We start from the raw sequence: 24695 nt of genomic DNA, 5'->3' as shown, positions 1-24695 counted from the left end.
TTTACCTGTGTGTATATAAATGTATGTATTATTTATATTTATATCGATTTTAGCTAATCGAATATTCCTGGCGTTTTGTTTATAGTTGATTTTTGTATGTTTAAAAAAAAAAAAATTTTTTTATTTTTATTGTTAATATTTAGTTGGGATGTTTTGATTTATTGGTGTACCGTTGTGTATTTAGAATTTGATTGTTTTATCTTCGACCTGCAGATTAATATCGCTTTGATGTATTTTATTTTAATGGGCTGCCACATTGATTTGTTTTTTGTTTTATTATTATTGTTTAAAATATTGCAAAATTACCAGTTTTTTTTTAATTACACTTTGTTTATGGCTGTACTTGGCGTAAAATTAACACCTCAATACTTCGCGTGATCTAAATATTATATTCTTGCCAGTGCATGTTTTTTTAATTTTTTTTTTATTAATTATTGCCAGTTCTTAACACATTTTACTACTGATACGATAATTCGTTTAAATTTAGTTATTTTAATTTTAAATGACTTGTGTTTAATGGGGTTTCCAGAAATGAAAGAAAACACATAATTTAATAGGGATATTTTTTATGTAAAAATGTTTTGACGTTAATCGTCGCTATTTTGATATTGATTTATATTAAGAAACCCTCGGAATTAGAGAGTTAAGCAGTTAAGAAATCATATCATTAGTATGTATAGTTGCTCTCATAAGTATAATAGTGTATTTAAGAGATTTTAGGTAAATTTATTGGGTTTCTTTAAATATTTTTAGGTTATTTGTAATGATGTGGACACATATAAGGGAATTTTTTTTTTTAACTATTATTTTCGGTAGTTACTGACAACGTTCGGTATAATAACGTAAATTAAAATAAAATTGTGCCTCGTCGTCTGTTTATGCTTACTCAACGAATTAGATTTAAGTTTTGTGAAAGTGTTGTTTTCATTTTTTACAATGGTTTTACTTAAGTATTCTTATATTGGTGTATAAGTCTAAGATCTCGATGGGGAGTGGAGTTTTAAAGGTATTAAAGAAAGAATATGCTGTAAGCTGATTTTTTTTTTTTTTTGAATATACATACATTACTACTATATCGAGATATAAATTCTTTTTTAGTTATAATACAATTATTTTTTTCAATGATAATTAGTATTAAGTGTCTTATTGTGGAGTTAAATTCCATGACGTTCTTTTTTTCGATTTATTATTAGTTTAAGTTTTGTTTCTGTTACTTACTATTTATAATTAATTCATAAAATATCTTTATTATGTTGTCCCTTTGGACATTGTCCATCGAAAATCTGATCATAAAATATTCGATTAGTTAGTTATTAATTCAAACTCAGATCTCAATACTATTACAGTAATACTTAAAAATAATATACTTCAATGTGTATGTATAATTGTTGCTACATCTGTTTAATCATTTTAATAATACCACATTGCAAATCGTTAATAATAATTATAAATTGTAAAAATAAAATATTGAATATTAAGTTCAAACATTTTTCTTTTTGATAAATTTAAAAAATAAATATTGATGTTTTAGAATAAATGATTTTAACATTATAAAAATAAATAAATAATATTCGAGCTTAATGTAGAAACTAAAATTTAAAAATACAATAATAATTAATATACAACTTATTCCGATCGAAATAAAAGTTAAGAAAGTAACAATTCGATGTAAGATACTATTATAGTTTATTACAACACATCATTGTGACATGGTATTCTTGGTAAAGCATCTTTTTTACCTAAACTGCTCTATAATTATTCTAGTTGCGATAGTTTAATTTTTGGTTTTTTTATTAAACAATATTTCAATATAAATAGGCATGTATTAGATATTCCAAACAGTTTTAAATCATATTACAAGTGGCTTTATCGTCGGCTGAAAAAAACAATTTTTTATTGATATTATTAAATCACATTGTAATATAGTTGCCTGTGTTATATTGTGTACATGCAACCCCACACTGGACCTTATACAATTAAAAAATGATGTACGTACATACACAATTATGTATACATAATATGATAATTATGCATACTTTAATAAAATTGTAGTATTAAAAACAAACACTTTTGTGTATTTTTATATATTATTTATAATGTGTGTGTATGTGTTATAATAATAATAGTGATAGCCATGGTAATAATAATAATATTATGACCTGTGTTTTTTTTTGGTTATCTTTAGGGCAGATGATAAAAGGGGGTCATGTAGACGTTTTCATTAATATATATATTTATGTAACTAATAATAATAATTATTATTATAAGGACGGCCGTTGTTGCCCCCGAGTGGTGGTGTTCAGACCGATTGGTGGCAAGTAGGAAGGGGACTCCGGCAAGGAGTAAAAGGGATTTTGCGGCAATGTTCGAATTTAATAGCGCGCCAAGTTACCACGTAATCTAGTTCGGATGCGCGGGAACGGTTTCCGCGATGGTGGTAACGTTTTCACAAATAATACGTTCCATGCTAAAACCGAACATAAATCAACCGTTTCGCCCCGTTTGCTGCAGCTCCTCGCGTATGTTCTGCCACCGTTGCACGAATCTCTCGCACCCCCTCAACCCACGCGCTGCTCTCTTTACCAACACCCAACCTACCTACATTCTCTCCGACCCCCTTGCGTTCCGCTTTGTATATGATTTAAGGCCTAAACCCTTTATTATATACGGTTTTGCGTCCTATGTATTATGTTATACATCTCGCCGCCGTTTGATTTGCCGCGCGGCCCTTTACTTTTTGTACTAACCGCGCACTAGCTCGTACTATGCGCTAAACCCGACAACGGTCAGTTTTTATGACAACATGGAATTCACGCCCACGTTGTAACATAAGTCCGTTATTTGGACAGAAACCCTATGCAGCTGCTGGATCTACTGTCCACGCTGTTTTCACTGTATTCGTTAAACACAAAACACCAAACCTTAAACCGTCATAAACGATAACACAAATTATATGGATATATCGTTGGAAGTGGACTAAAGGGCTGGACTTAGAATAAAAATTATTAAAAAAATAACTAAAATTTTTGAATAACATAAGATATTTTTGGTACCATTTGGATATTATGTTTATAAATTATATAGTAAGATTTTTAAATTATATTTTATTATTAAATGTATATAAGTAACTCAATATAATGATATGCACATCAATAGTGCATATATCTGATTTATTTAGTTTGACTGAAATTATTATACATACGATTTTCATAGACTTATAAAAAAAGAAAACATTTTTTATGTATTGTAATAATTGTATAATATATTGTCTAAATTGATATACTTGTTACCTAAATTAAATTATTTTGATTAGATTCTATGAAATGGTATATGCTGTCACAAATTATATAATTTTAAGTTATTATTTTTAGGAGTTTTAAAATACAAAAAAAGCTAATAAAATTAATTTTTCTATTATTCAAAAAAAAAAAAAAAATGAAGGTATTGCAAACGCTGACAATATATTTATAGATCTTTTATATCATAAATATCATAAATATGTTTTTAACATATAGCTTAAATAATTTTTTATGTTTGAAATTATAAAGAAACATAGTATGTTAAACATTTTATTCAAACTTTATACTGATTATATAATGATGGATTTTAAAATTAAATTGCAATTATTGAGTATACCACATTCTATACTTAATTCTAACTAAATTATAGTTGTTTTTATTAAAGGATAATTAAAATACTTGATATAAAATAATATTTTACAAGTTCTTATTTTATTTTTTTAAGTCATATTATTTAAAAAAATATTAATTACAATAAACATTATATAAAGGATATTTACTAACCCACTTAGATAATATTTTTTTCCAATTGAATATAATTGAAATATTGACTAACAATAAAACTAACGTGTTTTAATTTTTTCCTTAAATAAATGTTTTATATACTTTATGCTTTTATTGTTATTGATCAATTAATGTTTTAATTACTTATATTGTAACATTTTTAAAAATATTTATTTAATTTTGAAGTTCTTTCACTGATTTTATTTTATTAAACATATATTATTTTTATTTTTGATATCACATTCGCTAATTGTTTTACTTATTTAGATAAATTATGAAATAATAATAACTCATTTCAGAAATAAATGATCTTTTTGAATTTAATATTGTATCTAACATTTAACAGTAATAATATTTTGTGTTGATATAGAAATAAACTACATTAATATTTTGTTATATCTACGTATAAGTTTGTTTTTCATACATAATAATTAATATCAATGTTTTTATTAGAATAAAGTCGGTATGAACTACATAACGAAAGTTTCGTAAATAATTAGTTGGCAATTTTATTAGAATATGGAATTAAGTTTGTCCTGGTGAGAAATTTGATTTTAGTTTGATGAAAAAGTTAATCAAAGAATTGATAACCCATAATGTGAACTGTGTGAAAGATTAAATATTCAAAGTAAATTGCATGAGGGAATGTAGGAATTATAAATGACGTTTTAAATTTAATAATAAATAGATACATGAAATTAAAATAGAGGCAATGTATATCATGTGACAAAATATCATAACTGTGATTAACGGTGTACGTAAATAATATAGAGCTGTTGTGTCATAAGAAAATGTTATTTTTAAGATTCAAAGCTAATACAAAGATGTGCATTTAATTAGTTTATAAAATGAATAAAATTTACCATAATATGATATTATGATTTATAGAATAAATATATACAACTATAAATAGTATCTATACAACATGATTTAAAGAAAAAAATACATTATTGCGTATCATTACAGATACGCAAAATTTGAAATAAATTAATAATTATAATTAAATTATTATTATTTAGTAAATCATACAAAATATTAAATAAATACACCACAGAAATATAAGATCGTAGAGAAAGGTTATTTATTGTAAAAATTAAATTTATATGTTCCTATAAATGTGTAAAAATTAATATAACTAATAAAATATATTGAAAATTACATTTTTGAATATTTTCATTTATTCGAATCGAAACCGTTTTATTAAAATCAGGCAGTTATGGTTTAAACAGTATTATATAAAAGCAATTTCTATTAAACTTCAATTGCATGGGGTTGATTTGAGGAGGAGAGCTGAAAAGAATAGGAATAGAAATATTTTATAGATTTTATAGATTTTAACCAAAAATATCCATAGTAACCTTTAAAAACTATAATTTTGTTTCAGGGGATTCGGGTTCGTTACTTTTGCAGATCCATCGAGCGTGGACAAAGTTCTGGCACAAGGATCACATGAGTTGGATGGCAAAAAAGTAAGTAAACAAACTGTTTATTTTATTTTATTTATTTATTTATTATTAAGATTTTAATGCTCTAAAGCATAAAAAATAATAAGAATAATAATAGGTAATAATAAGTTTTTGACTTATGAAATAAATTAAATATTTGTTTAAATTTTATGGGTTTAAAAGTTAGTATAATGGATACATTATTTTTAATGTTTCCTTAAACACGTTGTATTCATTTAAATACAGTAATATTGTTTTCAAAAAATGTAGTATTTACATTATATACATAAACGTTTTGTTAATATATCTTAAGTTGAAATAATAATAATAAAAAAAAAAAATCACATTATTTTAAGATGAAAACCCATCAGATAAAATTTACATTATACATTCTGCAAAAACACAAAACGAACATTGGTAATCCCATTTTATTTTGTTTATGCTTTTTTTTTGTACTTGCAAATTGCCTATTTAAAAATACAATATTTTCCCGATTGCTATCTCGGAAGGTTTTCATATTCAATATGACAAAATAATGATGTCGATGGAAACCAAAAAAATAATATTAAAATAACTATATACAAACGGCAGTATGTTTTGTTTTTCAATCGTAGTCTTTCATTTTTTGATTGTGGATTATAGTTAAGCTCGTTTGTTTCTGTTGGTGTACCAAAATCCATAATAAAAATCAACTATACATACCCTAATAACATTATATAATGCGAGCTTATATATTATTATAGTATAAAGATCACCGAGAGAGATGGTAAGACGACGGATAGGAAACGATGAATACATGCTTGCTCTATTCTCGTGTCACTTTCGTAAAGTATTTATATACTCTTCGGTAGAGCTGGGATAGCCGTTTCGCCCGGAATCGGATTATACCACGTCTCACCATTTAATGGAATAAGATTCGTAAACCCAAAATCGAGACTCTAATCCACGTTTGATATAAATAACATTTAAACCCAATTGAATGGCGATGGTGATTTCGCGTTTTTAAACAACATATATTTAACACTATCAACTGGTCGTAGTAATATTATTTTTTAGATTACCCATGGACAGAGAAAATAAAAATATAATACTAATGCGAAAAAAACTTAGTAGAACCGTAGATATGAATATGAATATAAAATGCTGTACTATAGCAACGTGCATTACAAAAACCCGTATAATATTATATATCGTCACAGTGTTACACTTCGATTGCAATTTAATAGGCATGATAGTTAGGGTGGATGATTCTAGTGGCCCCTTTTTGCAGGTAAGGTGGATGGTGGTGATAGACCAGTTGATGGAGCTATAGTGGAGGTAGAGGGTGAGATTAGCTCGTTTAAGTAAAGACCCGGCTGGCAGTCGCCACTCTGGCACTGTGTTCTGGTATACAACTACGCTCGTCTCATCGTCACCGTGAGAATTTCTTCACGTGACGGACTGGCGACTTTCCGGCCGGTTTGATCCCCACCCAACAACACACCCGTCACTCGTTTCTTTCGTCGTTGTCATATATTGTATTCTTCTTGTCCCTCTCTTCTCACCATAGTTTCAGCGATTACCACCACTACCATTTTACGTCATTCTGCACGCGTTTTTAATCATCGTTTCTCTCTGTTCAGTTTACGAAGCTGCTGCTTGCTTTTTTTTAGACACGAGTGTTTTCACTTCACAGTCTATTACCAGCGTGGAATAATACCATTATTAAATGCAGTCGAATATTTTTATTACAATCGTTGAAGCGCCTCGTAGATTCTTTAAAGCCTACTCTTCCCTACTCTCCGTTATTATTCATCTGATGAGTGCGTTGTCATAAGTGATTTATTAAGAGTCTTTAAAAATAATAATAACATATTGGTGTATTATTAAGTACTATAAAGTCCTTTTTGGTAGGTGTTTAAGATATACAAAATAGTATTTGATAGGATACGCTAATTCCTAAAACTAGTAACCTATAGCTTTTCATTGATTTATATACATGCATTCATATAAAATACAGCTACATAGGTATAATACTTATAATTAATTTTAAATTATAAATTGTCTATATGTTCCATTTTTAACTGTATTATATATGTACAGAGAATGTTTTAATTAATGTTATCAAAGAAGTCATTTTAAAAGTTTTATGAAAATTGTGAGCTTATTGTGTATAATGCGTTTGAACTGTGCTATCAACCATGAGTTGACGGCTCATTTATAATCAGTGGCCAACCTGAAATGGACACAAATAGATTTACTTTTAGGAGACCTGGTAACATGTCCAAGTGATTGAATGCCATAGACAGAAAACATGTTGTATCCAGTGCAATTGATAAAACAGTATAACTGTATATAAGGTCTATCGTATTACGTTAGAATCGTTTTCTTTTAATTTATATATTATATACTATACTAGCAAGTAGTAATACAGACGTTTTATAATTAAAATAAAATCAATTTATTAAATTCTTTATTACAAAAACATTCACCGTACTTTATAAAAATATTAAATTGTGTTAGTAATAATAATGATAAAAAATATGTTTTTTAAATATCAAAATAATTTCAAAATGCGGTTATATGAAATTTTGGTGGGTACATCTTTTGATAAATTTTAATAAAATTAAAACATATTGTTTAAATTTAAGTAATCATAAAATACTATAGGTGTACTGAAAAAATTATAATAATTTATCAATATTAATATTAAATTGATTTTAAATATCTATTAATATTAATTATTATTGAAAAATATTAATAGTTAATTTAACACATTTTAATTCTATAAACATTATAAAATACTTAATTGTATATGAGTTTATTATTAGTTTTGAATTTTGATATATTATAATTACGCAGTGTATCAAAAACAACCATTTTTAAAAATATTTATTTCATTAATTAATTTTCGTATTTTTATTTTATCATGGATCAGTACAGTAATAATTTTAAAAGTAACAGTCAAATTTTGTGAATTTTGGTTTGAGGTACTCATTTTATTATTATATACGGACTGCAATAATTCATAATAATATGTAGGAGGATAGTTTGGATTAACTGGTAGTGTTTTTGAAATCGAAATTCTGCATGATATGTGAGACGAATAACGGATGAGAGTCGTCAGGAAGAGGTGACTAGGGTGGTAAAAGTTGCCGCCATTGTACGATTGCAAAGGGTGACAAACCGTTAGACGTTCGTAAATCTAATTGGAGCTGGTATGTAACTCCATCCACCGATGGTCCAAATGGTAGACGGGTGTTACAAACAGATTGATGTGGATGAGAAAAGAAGAAAAGTCAAAGTGGTGAGCTAGAGGGAAAAAAATATAGGGTCTTACCAGAGTCCAGGAGATCAATTAATTAAAAGAGACACACGGTGACTGTGTTGGAAATGGAAAAAAAGAGCGGCGGTGGTGAGAAACTGCAGGTTTTCGAGAGATAGTAATTCATTTGGTATTTCTCAGCGTGGACGGGAAGGACGCAAGAGATTATCCTATACGGTTGTATGGTAGCGAGGCCGTCTGACGTTGTTCGGAGTCACGGTCGATTATTACCACACTGGCTGTAGTGGTAGTGATGTTACCCTACCGCAGAAACGACAGTTTGATTAAAAAACCCACCTCCACCCTTACATACATGAACTTTTGTAGACTAACCTTTACTTTTTTCTCGCCCCCTCAACTGCCGTTCGGGTTCTATACCCACCCATTCACCAAATGTCACACAATCTGGTGCCGGCAATGAGAAAAATGACATTTGTTATCAACTACCTTATACCTACCTACGTTCCCTTTTCGTTAATAATAACTTATTATATCCAATAGTGACTTTTATATCGGAAATTGATTTTGTTTCACCACCATTGAGCATTTATACTCGGTCGACAAGTTTTCATTTGTGAATATTGCAAGAAAAAAAATATTGACTAACTCAATGTAATTTTACCACTGTATTATTATTATTATTATTATTATCTTTTTAATTAAATACAAATCCATTTCAAAAAAAAAAATAAAAATAAAAAACAGCCTATTTCCTTCTAACTATTTGCCATGGATACATTGATTATGCTCGAGTAAACTACCAAGTTTTTACCTTTTACAATAATGTAAAGAATTTCTAAGTATTTTTTCCGGCACCATTGAATACTATAATGGTCGTCTTGATTCTTGGTAGTCGATATTATTCCTACATTATTTATTCAATTTAAATCATTAACTTTTATACCTTAAATATTCAAATATAGATTTTATTAAACACTTTTTATCGTTAAATTCGATTTCAATTAAAAAAAAAATCATTGTAAATAAAGCTAATTATGTTTATAGAGCACGTTCTAGTAGTTTAAAATAGATGCTATGACACATTTTGGAGCCGTAGTAAAGTTTTCAGAAAAATACGAAAGTAATACCTGCAATTTAATAATTATTGCCTATGCCTTATATTATTTGTTATTGTTGATAATATGGCGATTGCGTGAATGAACACCGTACTGTTTAAAAATAATATTTACGGTAAAATATAACATTACAATTCCCACGTTAAAATGTTGTATTGTATTTACGATTTTTTTCTATGGATCTAATTTTAATGTTTATGAATCAGTTTTTGTAAGTATGTCCGAACAACGCGTGGCGTACTTATTCATAGTACAATATAATACTGTTTACAGTATAATATTGTATTTGTATATATTTAGGAATCTTGTAATGTATAAATATTATATTAGATTGAACGTTATTGTTGTTATTCGAGGTGCGTCGTGAATGCAAATTATATTTTCTCCTCATCCTTACCAAATAATTATATATGGAGCTTTTACGCATACGAATAATGGTCAACCGCCATCGTAGTCGTTAAAAGTTAATTTTCAATTATCATGGTTAACTACACAAACTGGCAAGTTTGTCTAAAATGATCCGAGCCAGTTATATTTTTATTCGTCATTTATACTAAGATTGAATGAATCATAAGTTTCTCGTGCTTGTAATTTAAAAGAGAAACATAATTAATGATAAAAACTGTTATTGTACTCGGATATACCATGATAATGATAATAATATAGAATATTAGAAATTGCAATATGTTTTTTTTCACTTTGTTTACTATTTTTTTCTTCGGTTTAAATTGTTACGTTTATTTAGCACGTCATTTACAAAGGTTTTGGAGTTAGATGAACGACCATAACATAGGGTTATGTAATGCGCTATTTAGATAATGACCGCCGTGTCGCCGAAGGGGTCAATTTTACACCACCGTTGAGACGTTTTCAAACTTCTACCGCGAAGAGATCGTTTGTAATTAATAAACCCTAGATCGGCCGTGTCCAGAACAGACGTTTCTCGTTAGAGTTGCTACTACAGTGATGCGTATTATTATTTCATTGACTTGGTGCGCCATTTAATAGACTTGACATGGAATGAAGATGACAGATAAAACCTTCTGAATTGCAATATAACGTATTATTATTAATTTCTGTGAAACTATGTTCGAAATCCAAGACTGTTTGAAATTAGAATGATATAGTTAGTAAGATAGGTATTTCTTTCTTTTTCTGTATGACATTATTGTCTATTAATATTAGTAAAATATAATATACATAATTCATTTTATGGTATTTACTTGTCGGTGTAATAAATGATTTAGTGAATGGCAATTTTTTTTTAAGTCGTTGCTATATATCAGTCATAATATAAACTTTGTTTGAAAATAATGTTTCATATGTTATTAACTTTCATACCACTATTTAAACTATTTCCAGACTCATTGTCAGTTTCACATGCAGAACTTTTTTTTATGTATATTTAGGAAACGTGTGGAGATGTTTCAAAATTGAAATAATTAATGTATAAGACTATTTCTGACGAAAATTTAGGCAGGTTTCGCCCGATTATTATTGTCAGACAATACTGCTGCAGAAAAGTAAAACCAAACACATTTCACCTGTCAAACTGTCAAGCCAAAAACTTTCGACAGGGTGTACATCGCGTTAAGTATAGCTGTATAACATGCTGTTTGTGGTTTTACCATCCCTTTAGTACCGTACAAAGTTTACTAATTTAAACGAGAAGAGACCACGACTTTATTTAAAATAATTTACCAGCATTATTTTTTATTCTTATTGTTATGCTAATAGCCAATTTAAAATGAATATTAAAGTACAATTTATATAAAGAATGAACTCTAACAGTGAGAGTAATATAAAATAGAATTACGGTTAAACTTTTTACAAATTATGACAACATTGTTTTTATTTGTTAAGAATCCGTCAGGTTCGTACTAAATTTATACATTTAGAGATAACAAATGAAAATGTTGACAAAAACTAAAAACAAAATATTATCAATAATGTTCCATGACAATTGTATAAGATAATCTGAGTTCGATTAATTACATTAGTATGCCCATTAATGAAATCATTTATGAGTTTATGACTAATAGTTACGTATTCAATTCTAAATTTTTTTCTAATACTAAAGGCAAAGACAAATTGCATTTTTTATCTAATAACTTTGATATATTTTTCTCATCCTTGTTTTGTCGAACAAAACTCCTTACCGCATTCTTTTCTGCTTTGAACAAAAAACGATTTACCCAGGAAAACCATTTTCCTATAACACATCCATAATATAAACGACGTACATATAACATATAATACGTAATAATATTAATAATACGATTCAAGAAAAAGAAAATATTGCCCTAACAATAATCTGAAGTATTGAACAATTTACCGATTTTCTATCAACGTCTAATATTTATTTATGTCTTATGAAGAATAAAGAAAAAAATAGTAAGGAGTTCGTATTTATATTTATACTTATAAGTTATAATAATATAGTCTTGTATGTGAATTTTGGTAGATCCAAGTTGTTATTTATAATAAACTTGACTATACGCACGTTGGATTCACCGTGCCGGGAAAATTTAGTATGTCTGCTTTACGCTTGGCGTTTCGCTGTCCAATGACGTGTGCCATTCCACATCAATAGGTAGTAGACTGCGATTTCGCAGACATTTCGCGTATACATTATTTACGTTCAAGAGAACACAATGGCTGAGGGCAAGATTCTGTTGCCTATGAAAATTCGATAAAATAACTTTCCGAGAAAAAAAACATGATATAGTTCAATGATACTAGAATATTATGCATAAGATAATATAATAATATGTAATATATTTTATACAAAATTCGATTCGAGGTCTCGTTATTATATATTATTGCAGTAAAAGTATAATTATGTTTAACAATATGCAGTATGGTATATTTAATATTTACGCATCGTATTCCAACTTTATTGAAATAATAAAATTAATATAAAAATAATTTTATTAATAATATTTGAAAGACATTAATTTTAAATGTTTACATTTTTTAGTGTCTTCTCATTGTTCAATTTAATGTATGTGATAACAACGGGTTACGGGATACGACTAATGTTATATGTTACTATGGTCAAGTAAATAGCTATATTATGTTGTCTATCAAAATCGTATGGTTAATCATGGTTGTTTTAATGATTTTATTGATTGTATCAAATTACGTCAATTTTCAATCAGAAACTGCATGTCTAACAATCTTTGCGATAGAACTTCGTGAATAACATTTAATTGAAACATGGTATAGTATTATTGAAGTTACGATAAAGCTACTTAAGCAAGTGTTGATTTCTTAGGCTATTTACTATCAAGTCGTAAAAAGCTAATAAAATTGCTGACATTCAGGTTCCCCCCGGATTTGAATGAAATAGCACGATTACTATTTATATGCAGTGAGTTATATAGTGTTACATATCATACTTACCGTAAGCCAAGCATAAAATTTAAGTCATATAAAACGAGATTGATCGTTTTCAAAAATGTACGGTTTCTGAAGTATGTTTGATTTTTATTTTAATATGTTCTTTAATTTTCGATTCAAGTTTAAAAGACGCTCAAGTGGTTTTTGGAACCATAATATCGCTTCTTAGTAGTTTTATACTTATATATTAGTAGTTATACACAACCAATTTATCTTTATATTAATTATTATACATTTGTAAGGCCTTCTAAGCTGTTTTATTTCAAAGAGCTACACATTGATACTGAATAAATTCATTTGATAGCATTAAATGAAAGCTTAAAATTAATTTTAAGCAACTTAACAAAGTTGTTTTGTTTTATCATATTATTTTATATCTTTAAACGAAGACATTTGAAAATTAAATCTTAATCTCATCTCATAACTTTTAATTGACTTAAGTAAGCATAATTTTCTATACACTAAACTGTTTGTAGTAAATATACATTATCAATCCTAATCACACGATTAGCACCGAAAAAGTTATATATCCATTAAATTATTTATGATAAAAATATATTATATTTTTATTTACTCTCTGGAATGTTGGTTACTTCGCTTCTATAGCGTATTTTCGTGAATTAAAATTTATAAATCAAATTCCTATTTGTTTATGTTACATAGTAGCTCTTATAGAGAACCAGCTTGTTAACGGTAATATTTTAGTATTAGATAGGTAAATGCGATATAGTTACTGATCGTTTTCTTATTTTAAATTTTAATCACAAATTGGACCGTAAGCCACTGCTAAATGACTTAATTTTCTTAGTACGCATGAATTTAGGATACATAATAATAGATAATACTACTATTATATTGTACTCAATGTTCGTTTTAGTGCGTGTGTTAGTATCGTGATAAGGACTCAATTGAGATTAGTTTGTCGAATTCGCGAAAACCGCTAGGGGCACGTATTATAAATATTTAAAGCATGATATAAACATGTCGTTATATTCGCTATGCACGCGCTAGAACAGTATAATTTTAGATGGTTCATCCGGCACCTAACGACCGAATGACATGCCATATAATATTATTAGACTTGTAACTACTTCACGTATTGTAATATTAGGTATATAGTTTATAACTATAGTTTTGGAGATGGATGCATGCATACTGTACTATGTTTTTTGGCAACTACAATTATTGAATGGAGTGATGGTGAAATAAAAACGAAATCGTTACCGCGGGAATTCAATTAGGGATACACGTGATACAGTCACTGGTGTTGTTGTGAGGTGATTGTGGGAATGGTAGAATGCAATTTTAGTGAACAGAATAATTCGAAAAACTACCAATACTACAGTAAAGCACATAATATTCGTCCCAAACAGTTTTTACGAATATAAAATTATGTTACCGATTGATTGGTGACAACTGACCGTTCGCCTTTTTTTTTATATTAATCAATTAAATAAATTTATAATATTACAGCTGAATTGCATAATGACATATTTTAACGTGGTAACGTTACGACGAGTATAATTACTGAATAACCGGCCAGTATTAAATAGCAGTAACAAGAACAAAATTGACGAAATTATTTAACCATTATTATTATTTATTATTCATTATTACTATTATTATTATGACAGCTATTTCGAACAGAATAGCCACTGAACTTTTCGTCTCCGGCTGGCGGTTAAAAAAAAAACGGAAACATGACATCCTCCCACTCCATAGCGGCATTGAACTGTCGTCTTTTCAGTAATTTTATTGGCTGTTACTAGTTTGATATACTTATTATAACAGCCGAATTCATCCCCCCGTGTATGACGCGATGGCGAAACTCGAACATGGGTACACGAAAATACCGACCGATCGTACAAAATATATTATATGTATAGGGCGGCGTAGATATGATAATATGTTACCATTGAGTTATTATTATATGGGTCATACATTATATTTTCGTTTAATATCGAAACACTAATATGGCAAAATTACACTCCGGAATACATCGCGCATAATGATATGCGCTGTATTCCCGCCACACTATTCGCATCCACACACGCATATTTTAATAACGGCCCACGATATCTGTAATATAATTTGTGCCTTATAATATAATATTATTATTATTATTATACATGACCACCACTGCTACCGATACTGAAACATTGTTTCGCAATGTGATACAAGTGAATTCGATTTTGAAATTTAATTTCCGTCCCATCCGTCATCCCTTCGTCGGCGCTGCTGCCTCACATGGTGGCACTCTATACATAACTATTATCCCATCTCATTTCGGTCCTGCTGCACTCTCCATCACACACACATACACGCTCACAAACATGATATTAACTCATTCGTTTTAAGCTGATATCTATTATTGCATTTATTGTTTTTGTTGTTGTTGTCGTTATTATTATTGTTTCGGCTGTTGATTTACAGAGGCGCTGCCGCTGCATGTGACCGATTATAATATAGTATCATACGCATTGGAATTTTGCCAGTAATGTTGTTATTGAATATGAAGTTTTTTTTTAAACATAAAACATTTTGACGATAGATTATAATACACTATATCCCTATAAATATTCATTCGTTTGGTCGAAATTCGTTTGACAAATGATATATTTTACACATCTCTTAACAACAATGTCGAAATTGTTTAATATTTAATACTTTTATTTAATAATAATATTATTAATATTTATGATGTTTATTAGATATTGTACAAAAGCTTAAAAATAATAAGTTAGGTTCTTACTATCTACGATCTTTCTATTATAGAAATAGTATCAAATTATTTTTTTTTTTTTAACTTACTTTATAAATTGTAATACAAATGTGTTATGAAAATAAATTCATATTATTACGATTTAAAATTTTTCTTATTTAGGTACTTGTTGTTATAGTTAAATATTTATTATTATTATTTGATATTTTTGAGTTATTATTTAATAATTTCAATTTTTTTCTCTTATTTGTAATTAATTTTTTTTGAAAAATGTAAATTAAAAAATTGTGTTTAAATTTCAAAAAATATCTGCAAAATGCAGACACTGTGATCATAAAAATTCGAGTTGATTGAGGAAAGGGCGCGAAGTCAACATCATTATGGCCTGTAAACATTAAAAAAAAAACACGTCTCTTTACTTGTAATATTGACAAACCCACACAAGCGTGAAGTCTTTGTTTGTTGTATGATGTATTTTATTTAAAAAAAAATATATATATATTTTTTTTTATTATGTCACGATTCAGATATAAAGAAATTATTGCTATTAAAAATATTATACAATTATAACTTAAACTACACTCACATTTTATTATTATAATATATAATATATATTTAATTTGTTTGTATATATAATAATTAATAATTAATTAAATTTAAAATAGAACTTGTACTGAAAAAAATATTATACATAAATCGTATATACCTACTGCAATATGGTTTTTAGTATTTTATATTTGTATAGTTGTATAGTAAGTAAAGTATGCTGGAATATCCGTTTTCATATATTATTCATCCATAAATAGTGAAGTATAATGGAGATTTTAAATGAATCCATTCACAAAATTGAGTCAAGATTAATAGCGCACTCAAGTCTGAAAAAATCATTCAAACTCATACATTATTATTTTTTTTCAGCATAATAATACATAATAATTTCATTTTTCATTACATGTCCGTATATAACGTCACACTCACTGTCCGGTCCACAATATTATTTCCGCCTATAGTGACGGGCCGTCTCCAAACCGGTAACTCTAGTTTTTCCCCTCTATCCGCATTATGTGTCTACTATAAAATGTCCAAAAATGTCAGTCTGCAATTTATAAATTATATATATACATAATATTTCAACTACAATATTCGCATAAAATAATATTTACCGTCTTATATAATGTAAATCGTCTGCATCTCGTATTATAGTCTTCTCCTTGCTGTCTATCGCACTCGCTTACTTGCCCTTGGTCTGTCGTGTTTTAGCAATAAAACCCTTGATGGAAGATTTTGGGTACGGCAAGACCAAGCCAGATGACGTAGACGGATGGCGACGACCAAAGGAATTTTAGTTATGCTAATAAGACCGAGATAAATTTCGTCCCTTTTACATAAAACATGGGAATGTTCACGTCGCCATCGTCATCGTCCGCGCACCGCCGCAGTCTGTGCGCTGAGCGTATATTATAAGGCGACCGTCGCGGATGACGACGGAAAAGATAAAAAAAAAAAAAAAAAAAAAAAAATGAAATAAAAAAACCATAAATAAATGCGTCAACTGTGATGTATATATTGTACACAGACGCGCGAACATCTCACCGCGTATCGGTCGAATTACGAGACCGACATAAATACACGCCGTCACTGTTGTTTCGTCGAGCTCCCTCCGGGGCCTTACTCACGGGTGGCGTTCTGCCCATAAATTACGGGTTAATTCGGACGTAGTTGGCGGCGAGAGTGTGAGGAGCTGTCGAAATCGCCGCCACCTCCGGGTTACGTATTTATCTTGTATAAAATCATAATCATAGTAAAACGATGGAATTTTTAGTGTTTGTTCTTTAAACGGTCGTGGTTAATTATAAAGCATATGATTATAATAATTCATCCTAAAACAAATCGACTATTATATGTAAGCTAGTATGCTCGAATGAATACCATAATGTGCTCTTAAAAAGTTAAGTGTAGTGATTCAATTATTTATAACTATAATATAATTTTAAATTACAATATTGTAATCTGCGATTCACAAAAACGTTGGGTGACATTTATTTGAACATCCAACACTGCGCGTGCAATACACACCCATTTAATTATTATTATTATTCGGAGATAGTATGATTTGTCATTCGTTATAAGTTGTACAACCTCCTTCAATAGATTTTAGTGACCACCATACAATTTTTGTCAGTTTCTGATCATATCTCAACTCATGACTTCGATAAACGTGAGATGGTATGTAAATATTTGACAGCTTTTAATGTTTGCTTTTTCATATTTCGTAAGACAAAATCATAAAATAACTTTTGTTATAAATACCAATTTAATCATGCAAATATTTAGATAACTTAAGATATTTTAATTTTAAACATACCTAAATGACTTTATACACGAAGCACTTACATATTATAACATAAAAATATATCTTAATATGTTTGTAGTGTCTCCGTTCTATAATCATTTGCACATTTATAAATTAACACACGATAGAATAAATTATATTCTATAAATATTATAATTTAATTACAACATAAAAAAAACAAAAATAATTTATAAAAACAAAATTGTATTCCAGTTATAAACTATGTATTGCTATGAGTAATTTACATTAAATAGATAGTCGGAGATATGAATGTTTTCAAATTATATAAAAAAAAAAAAAAAATATCAACAATTTCGCTTGGGATTCTTGCCCATTGGAATTCGTGGATGTAAAATTATTTGAGTTTGTGCGTTAGCTACAATATTATACAATTGAATGTAAACAGCAAAATACCAAAAAAACGGTTAAACATTTTTTTCCTGGGTTATATACATATACATATATATGTATGTAATTCCTGGATTGAAATACTTGAGATTTTTTAAACGAACAAAGAAAAATTGTTTTTTATAAATATAAAAATAATATATATTTTGATAACTTATGAAAAGTTATTTATTTTTTTTTTATGACAAAATACTCACTATTTTTTGTACAACTTTCCGTCAGCGCCACTAGAGTAAACCGATTAATTCATCAACAAAGTTTTTGAAAAAAAAAACTATTATTTCGGACATTTAATCCCGTTTGCCATTAATTTATAGTCGACCGTGAAACGGTTTGAAAAGTGCAGTTATGTATTATATATAGAGATGCCTCGCCGGTTTTTAGTAAATTGAATTGCCGGCGGCGACGGCGACCGACAAAAAAAAGTACACGTCGTTTATTTGGTCCGACCGGCATTTTCTATACAATTTCAGTTAGGGTAAGCGAAACTTTTCGGGCCCGAATTCCGCGAGTTATGGTCTCGGCCAGGGATCCGACATAAATAACGGGTATGCAATAATAGCCGGTGCAGCGGCAGCGTGATTGAAAAAAAGCAGCCGTTTTCCTTTGGGTCCCTTTTCGTGTCATTTGTCACCCGGGCGCGATATAGTGGCGGCGGCGGCGGTAGTGGCAGCGTGGCGGCCGTTACTTGAAACGCTTTTTAGGTGTCTAACTTTTGGGGAGCCAAAAGTAAAACTTTACATGAGCCCCCTGCGGAGGCACCGATCAATTTGCCTCCGACCCCTCTATCCTAATTCCCCCTGTCGTCCTACTCGTCCTCGTCTCGTCCTTCCATCCACTTGACCAAGTTCAACGCGCATCGCTTTTCAAACCATCGCTGTGCCGCCCGTTGGTAAAAGGTTTTGTGCACGGTTCGTTTTCTCATTGTTCTCCGTTCTCTAATTTATGGTTCAGCCATTGAAATTGACGTTTAAAATAAAACGGGTACCCTAGCGTGGGGGTGTGCAAAAATAAAATAAAAAATACATGGATAAAGGAAAAAAAACTGTCTCAAGTATAATAAAAACGGTCGAGAGCGTTAGTGCGAGAGTGATGGAGTAGAATAAGAGAGTGAGAGAGAGAAATGGAAAAGTATCGTTACTGTAAAACGTATTTGAAACATATTTAAACGGATAAATGCATCGTAACAAAAAAACCTTTTAACCTTTCCAAAGCGATACAAAGAGGTGCCCAGTAGTAGTGTGCTTTTACGTTCGAATGTGTAGTGCTAGCAATTATCTAGGTAGAAATATATACATTACCCAAATAATGGTTCGTGCACTATATATTTCTAAATGAGAAGCGTTCGAACTGTTGTATGTTTACAACTATTGCAGGATTGTTTATTAGTGGGTTTTCTTTTCATTTAATGCAAATAATTTCTTTATCTATGGTAGGTATTACATTACTACCCGTTTAAAAATCTCTAATAGAACCCACTTATAGCCGTTTTGGTAAAAAATAACTAGGCATACTCGTGTAAGCAATACACGTAGATTTAAATACCTAATCAAAAAAACATTTAAAAAAAAAAATGAACAACTTATTATTGAATTTTAAAAAGTAAATAGGTATAGGTTTTCTATACAAAAAAAAAATAATATAAAAAAAATAAAAAAATAATATTACTATTAGATTAATATATCTATAAATCATGAATTATTTTCCGATAAAATAGCTCGAAAACAGAAACTACGTATTTTAATAATATTTGTATTTGGTACATTTGTTTCAATTTTGAAAAAAAAAGTTTAATCGTGTGTGTATTTAATTATTCTTGAATTTTTTCATTGTGGTACTGTATGCACAATCATTTGAAGTTTTTTTTCATAGTTAAAGCTATTTTGTTTAATTACTGCTTTAATGCTATACCAATTAATAAACATATAAGTACAATACAGTTTTTTTCTTACTCGACCTATTAACTTTAATTTGTTCAGAAAATTCTTGTTTGATATATTTTGAATGTATTTAAAATGTTATTACGTAATTTTTTTTTTTTTAGTCAAATAATAATAAAAATATCATAAAATAAGTATTTTCTTAACAATCAATTTTTTTATTATAAATTACCAGCAATGTAGTAAATAATAATAAAATATATTAAATGATTAATTACTTTGGAAAAAAGACTATACAAATTGTATAAACTACAAAATTAAATTTAGTATGTCGAAAAAACATGTGAATAAAAGCATATGGTTGAAAAACTATATAATTAATTGCATTTACATTGTTATTTATTAAATTTATTCAAATTATGTTTTTAAATTAATTATTCAACTTGTGCGGTCCAAAACCCTACTGAGCGTAAACGCTGAATATACACTATTTTTTTTTCGTTACTGTTTTATTGAAAATATGATAAATTGTTAAGACTGTTATGTTGAATCATTTCAATTTTTAAAATACTATACAATGAAACATTTAAAAAATAAAAACAATCTATATCATTTATATTTTTTTATACTTTTTCGTATCAGACCCATTGATAGTATGCATGATGGGTGCAGAATGTGCATTTGCATTTTTTTTTATAAAACACGTTATTTGATCTCCTAAAAGCAACACGTATGCGTTGATAAATTACATGTTTTTAATTTTAAATGTGTCATTGAAAAAAAATTATAAATTCAAGATTACGTTTATTTTTTATTTCCAATCACCAAAATAGATACCGACCTCATATTATTATATGAATAGTGGATACCATTTTTATTATTTTTTTACACATACTACAGCGTTCTTTCAGCAAGTAGTTTGTTTTTTTTAGTTTGCAATAAGATATCATCGTACATTTAGAATATTTCATAAGTATACTGCAATAGTAGCAATCGCAATAATAACTATCATTAATAATTGTTATAATAATATATTATTTTGTGACAATTCCTTCATCATCTAGGTTGTAAGCGACAAACGCGCATAGGCATTATTCAAGCAATTAATCGGTTCAATGGTTTTTTGAAATTAATTCACTATTACCACGGGGGAAACCAACACCACTACCATCGCCGTTACCCTGCCAATCTACATAGAATATAGACTGCTAGGGTGATAGGAGAGTGTGTAATAATTTCGCAAATTTGGGAGACGGTGAGATCCGGATCGGCGTGACGTAGTATGGTGGGAAGGTAGTGGGTTGTTAAAGTTTTACCGAGATGGCGGAGGGGGTGAAAAGCACAGGAAAAGCCTACGATTAAATCGCTCGCGCGCGCGTCTAGTTTGTTACGCAATCATTAGCGGAATAATAAATCACCCCCGACGACTGGCTTCTGGCCACCCATCCCCCCGCAGACCGTATAACCACCCCACCTTCCTGCTTCATACCACGATTCCGGTGTACTCCCGTTTACCCGCTCGGTCCTGTGACCTAGGTCCCGAGACCTGTCCGCCGCAAGCTCTTCCATCAGGATAACCCGCGTATCCACTTCTTAATTGCTTGATAAACGATTCTCCTGCTGTAATGGTTGTGATGGTGGTGGTGGAGTTGTGAGGCGGTTGGAACATGTGGAAGGAGTAAAAGGGGTAGGACGGTTCGGTGGCTCTAATTCGTTGTTGTCTGCTCTACTACCCCCTTTACTCCCCCATCATATGAGGTCGATGCGGCAACGACGACGCTATTTACTATTTTATGCGCGTTTTCGTCCTACGTCATCCTGTGATACGAAATTCCATAAACGATTATTTTGTCGTTAGGGTTGGCTGAAAAACAATATTATATGCCGTACACCGTCTGTGCAAGTAATACATATTGCAATGTAAAGTATGTTATTTTTAGTTTTTATTTTAAACGAACACGCCTACGATCATACTGCTTTATAAACAATGGTATAGCTATCAGTTAAAATAATTATCATACCACTGCGTGATTTTTTGAATGAACAGATACCAAAATTGTGAAAATTTCAATTGAGCGTTGTACCCCACGAACAAGGAAATGTGTTAGTTCTAGCGGTCGCATAAGATTATATACAATCCCTAAATGTGGTTAAACTCGCTTTGCCCGAAAATTCCACTACCATTGTGATTACTTTCTCCTAAATTTCATACATATATATTGCGTTGTAAAAATTACTTGGAAAATGTGGTTAAAACCCCTTAAAATACTTATTGAATACTTGTTTGATTAATGTATGTTACGTATTATACTAAATTTCTATTATGTGTTTAGAGGTTTTTAAAATAGTATTATATCAACTAAACAATTTTTCACAATTTATCATTGTGAATTTAATTGATATGGTGTAACTATGGAAGTTTTCGCTAATTATCTGTATATATATATATTTTTATAAACTCTTACTTTAATCGATTCATTTAAGTTTTTAGGATTGATTTTTATTATACACATGGACTTATTATATATTTTATATAAATAAATATTAAAACATACATTTTTACTATGAGAGTACAACTAAAGGATTTCAATAAATAATACAGAAAGTTTTACTACAAAAGAGGTTGATTAAGTGCTGCAGCGTGACACTAAATACATAAAAATAACAACAACAACAACAACAACTATTAGAGTTTGTAAGTATGGTAAAGAAGGTGAAATAAGATTGGCGGGAAAGTATAATATAAACGGTGTAAAAATATTAGCCCAAGATGTAAAAATTCATTGTTAATGCTGTGTTGTTGGTTCGCTGTATTTTTATAAAAAAAACTTTCTGTTCGGGGATGGAAACTCTAAAGTGTTTACGTTTGCGTTAGGTGAACCCTCGACTTAGTCGATGGGGATGCAGCGAGGGCAGTATCAACTACGTTTAAACGCAAATTCAAGCAGTTTTGATTCTCCGGTGACGGCGATGGTGCATTGACTAAAACGAATAATTATTTTCTCGTTGTACATTGAAGATTTTGCTGGTACTTTCGCAATTTTTAACAAGGGCTTCGTTTCTCTCCTTATTTTTTTCATGTATCCTTAAATGGGCCTTAACATTAAATGATAATAACCTTATTATTATACAGTTATACCTGATAAACTCACATTGCGTCTGTCTAATATTGCGGTATAGTATCAGCTAGTGGTAATACTTCCAAGAGTAAAAGCTATTGGCATTAAAAAATGCCAAATGAATAATTGAAATACTATTTGAATAATCCATATATTACGTATGAAGCTCGTATACACTGTAGATAAATATAATATAGGCTTAACTCCATATTGCGTAAAAATGAGGTGCTCCTGCACGATGAGAAATGCGTAATCTTCAACCCTAAACACGTGAATTTTTGGGACGTTTGACGGAACAAACAGCAAAAAAATGTCATTGTTGTTTATTATTAGCAGTGTGCCAAAGTTATAATTTAAAGGCGGCCATCTATGAGTTTTTGTTTTTAAAAAGGTGGGTTGGCATTGTAATAACTAATGAATAATAATTATAATAATAACTTTTTTTTAGTATTTACTATAAAAGGTAGTTAAAAATATGACAGTAAATGTTTTTATTATATTTTGGCTATAGCGGAAATTAAACAGGTTAATAATGATTATACAGTCATTTTTACTCTAAAGGTGGTATGGTTATTATTTATCAGACGAAGTAATGTAATAATTTCCATGATAAATAATATATATATTTTATAATTTGCTTAATCATCATTATCAAACTGAATACAGCTACTTACATAGTATTATCGAATTGTTGTAAATTATAATACTTAATAAACACGAAACTTAAACCATACGTTGTACTACCGTATCACTGCACATCACGTTCGGAGGCTGATAAAGTTTGCGTACAGATACAGATGTTTATGGTGGGATACAATGCATCTATACGTATAGTAAGTACGTCATCTAAGAGTATAATAATATAAACAATATATATTGATTATGCGATTCAGCTATAAATCATCTTTTCTATAGTAATTATCTTATTGAACATCTAAAATCAACTATTGCTGTAAAATATTATTTTACAAAATGTACATTTCAACAAAGACAAAATATGCTTATTGGGTTATTAATATTGTACAGTGTTTGTAATTATTGTGCTATTTTAGTTTGTACACTGGTAGGTAACTATTGAACAAATATATATTTTACAGTAGGTACTTATGTTTCAAACGAATAAAATCTTTTCATAACTTATTTATTTTTTTACCGTCATTTTTATTTGTTAATCCACGTAAAT

The 24695-nt window shown here is 29.2% G+C and overlaps 1 protein-coding gene across 8 annotated transcripts in view; it reads left to right on the top strand.

Moving 5' to 3' along the window:
• Window positions 1-24695, top strand: part of LOC113554786 (RNA-binding protein Musashi homolog Rbp6) — a 377023-nt gene that overhangs the window by 216213 nt on the left and 136115 nt on the right. For all 8 annotated transcript variants that reach the window (XM_026958766.1, XM_026958760.1, XM_026958764.1 and 5 more), the window contains one exon: window positions 5188-5272. In XM_026958766.1, coding sequence (XP_026814567.1) covers window positions 5188-5272 — 85 coding nt within the window. The remainder of the gene's footprint in view (window positions 1-5187; window positions 5273-24695) is intronic.

This window comes from Rhopalosiphum maidis, chromosome 2 (genome assembly GCF_003676215.2).
Source record: "Rhopalosiphum maidis isolate BTI-1 chromosome 2, ASM367621v3, whole genome shotgun sequence".
Classification (NCBI taxonomy): domain Eukaryota; kingdom Metazoa; phylum Arthropoda; class Insecta; order Hemiptera; family Aphididae; genus Rhopalosiphum; species Rhopalosiphum maidis.
Note: the sequence above shows the minus strand (reverse complement) of the source record. Positions and strands in the feature narration are given on the sequence as shown.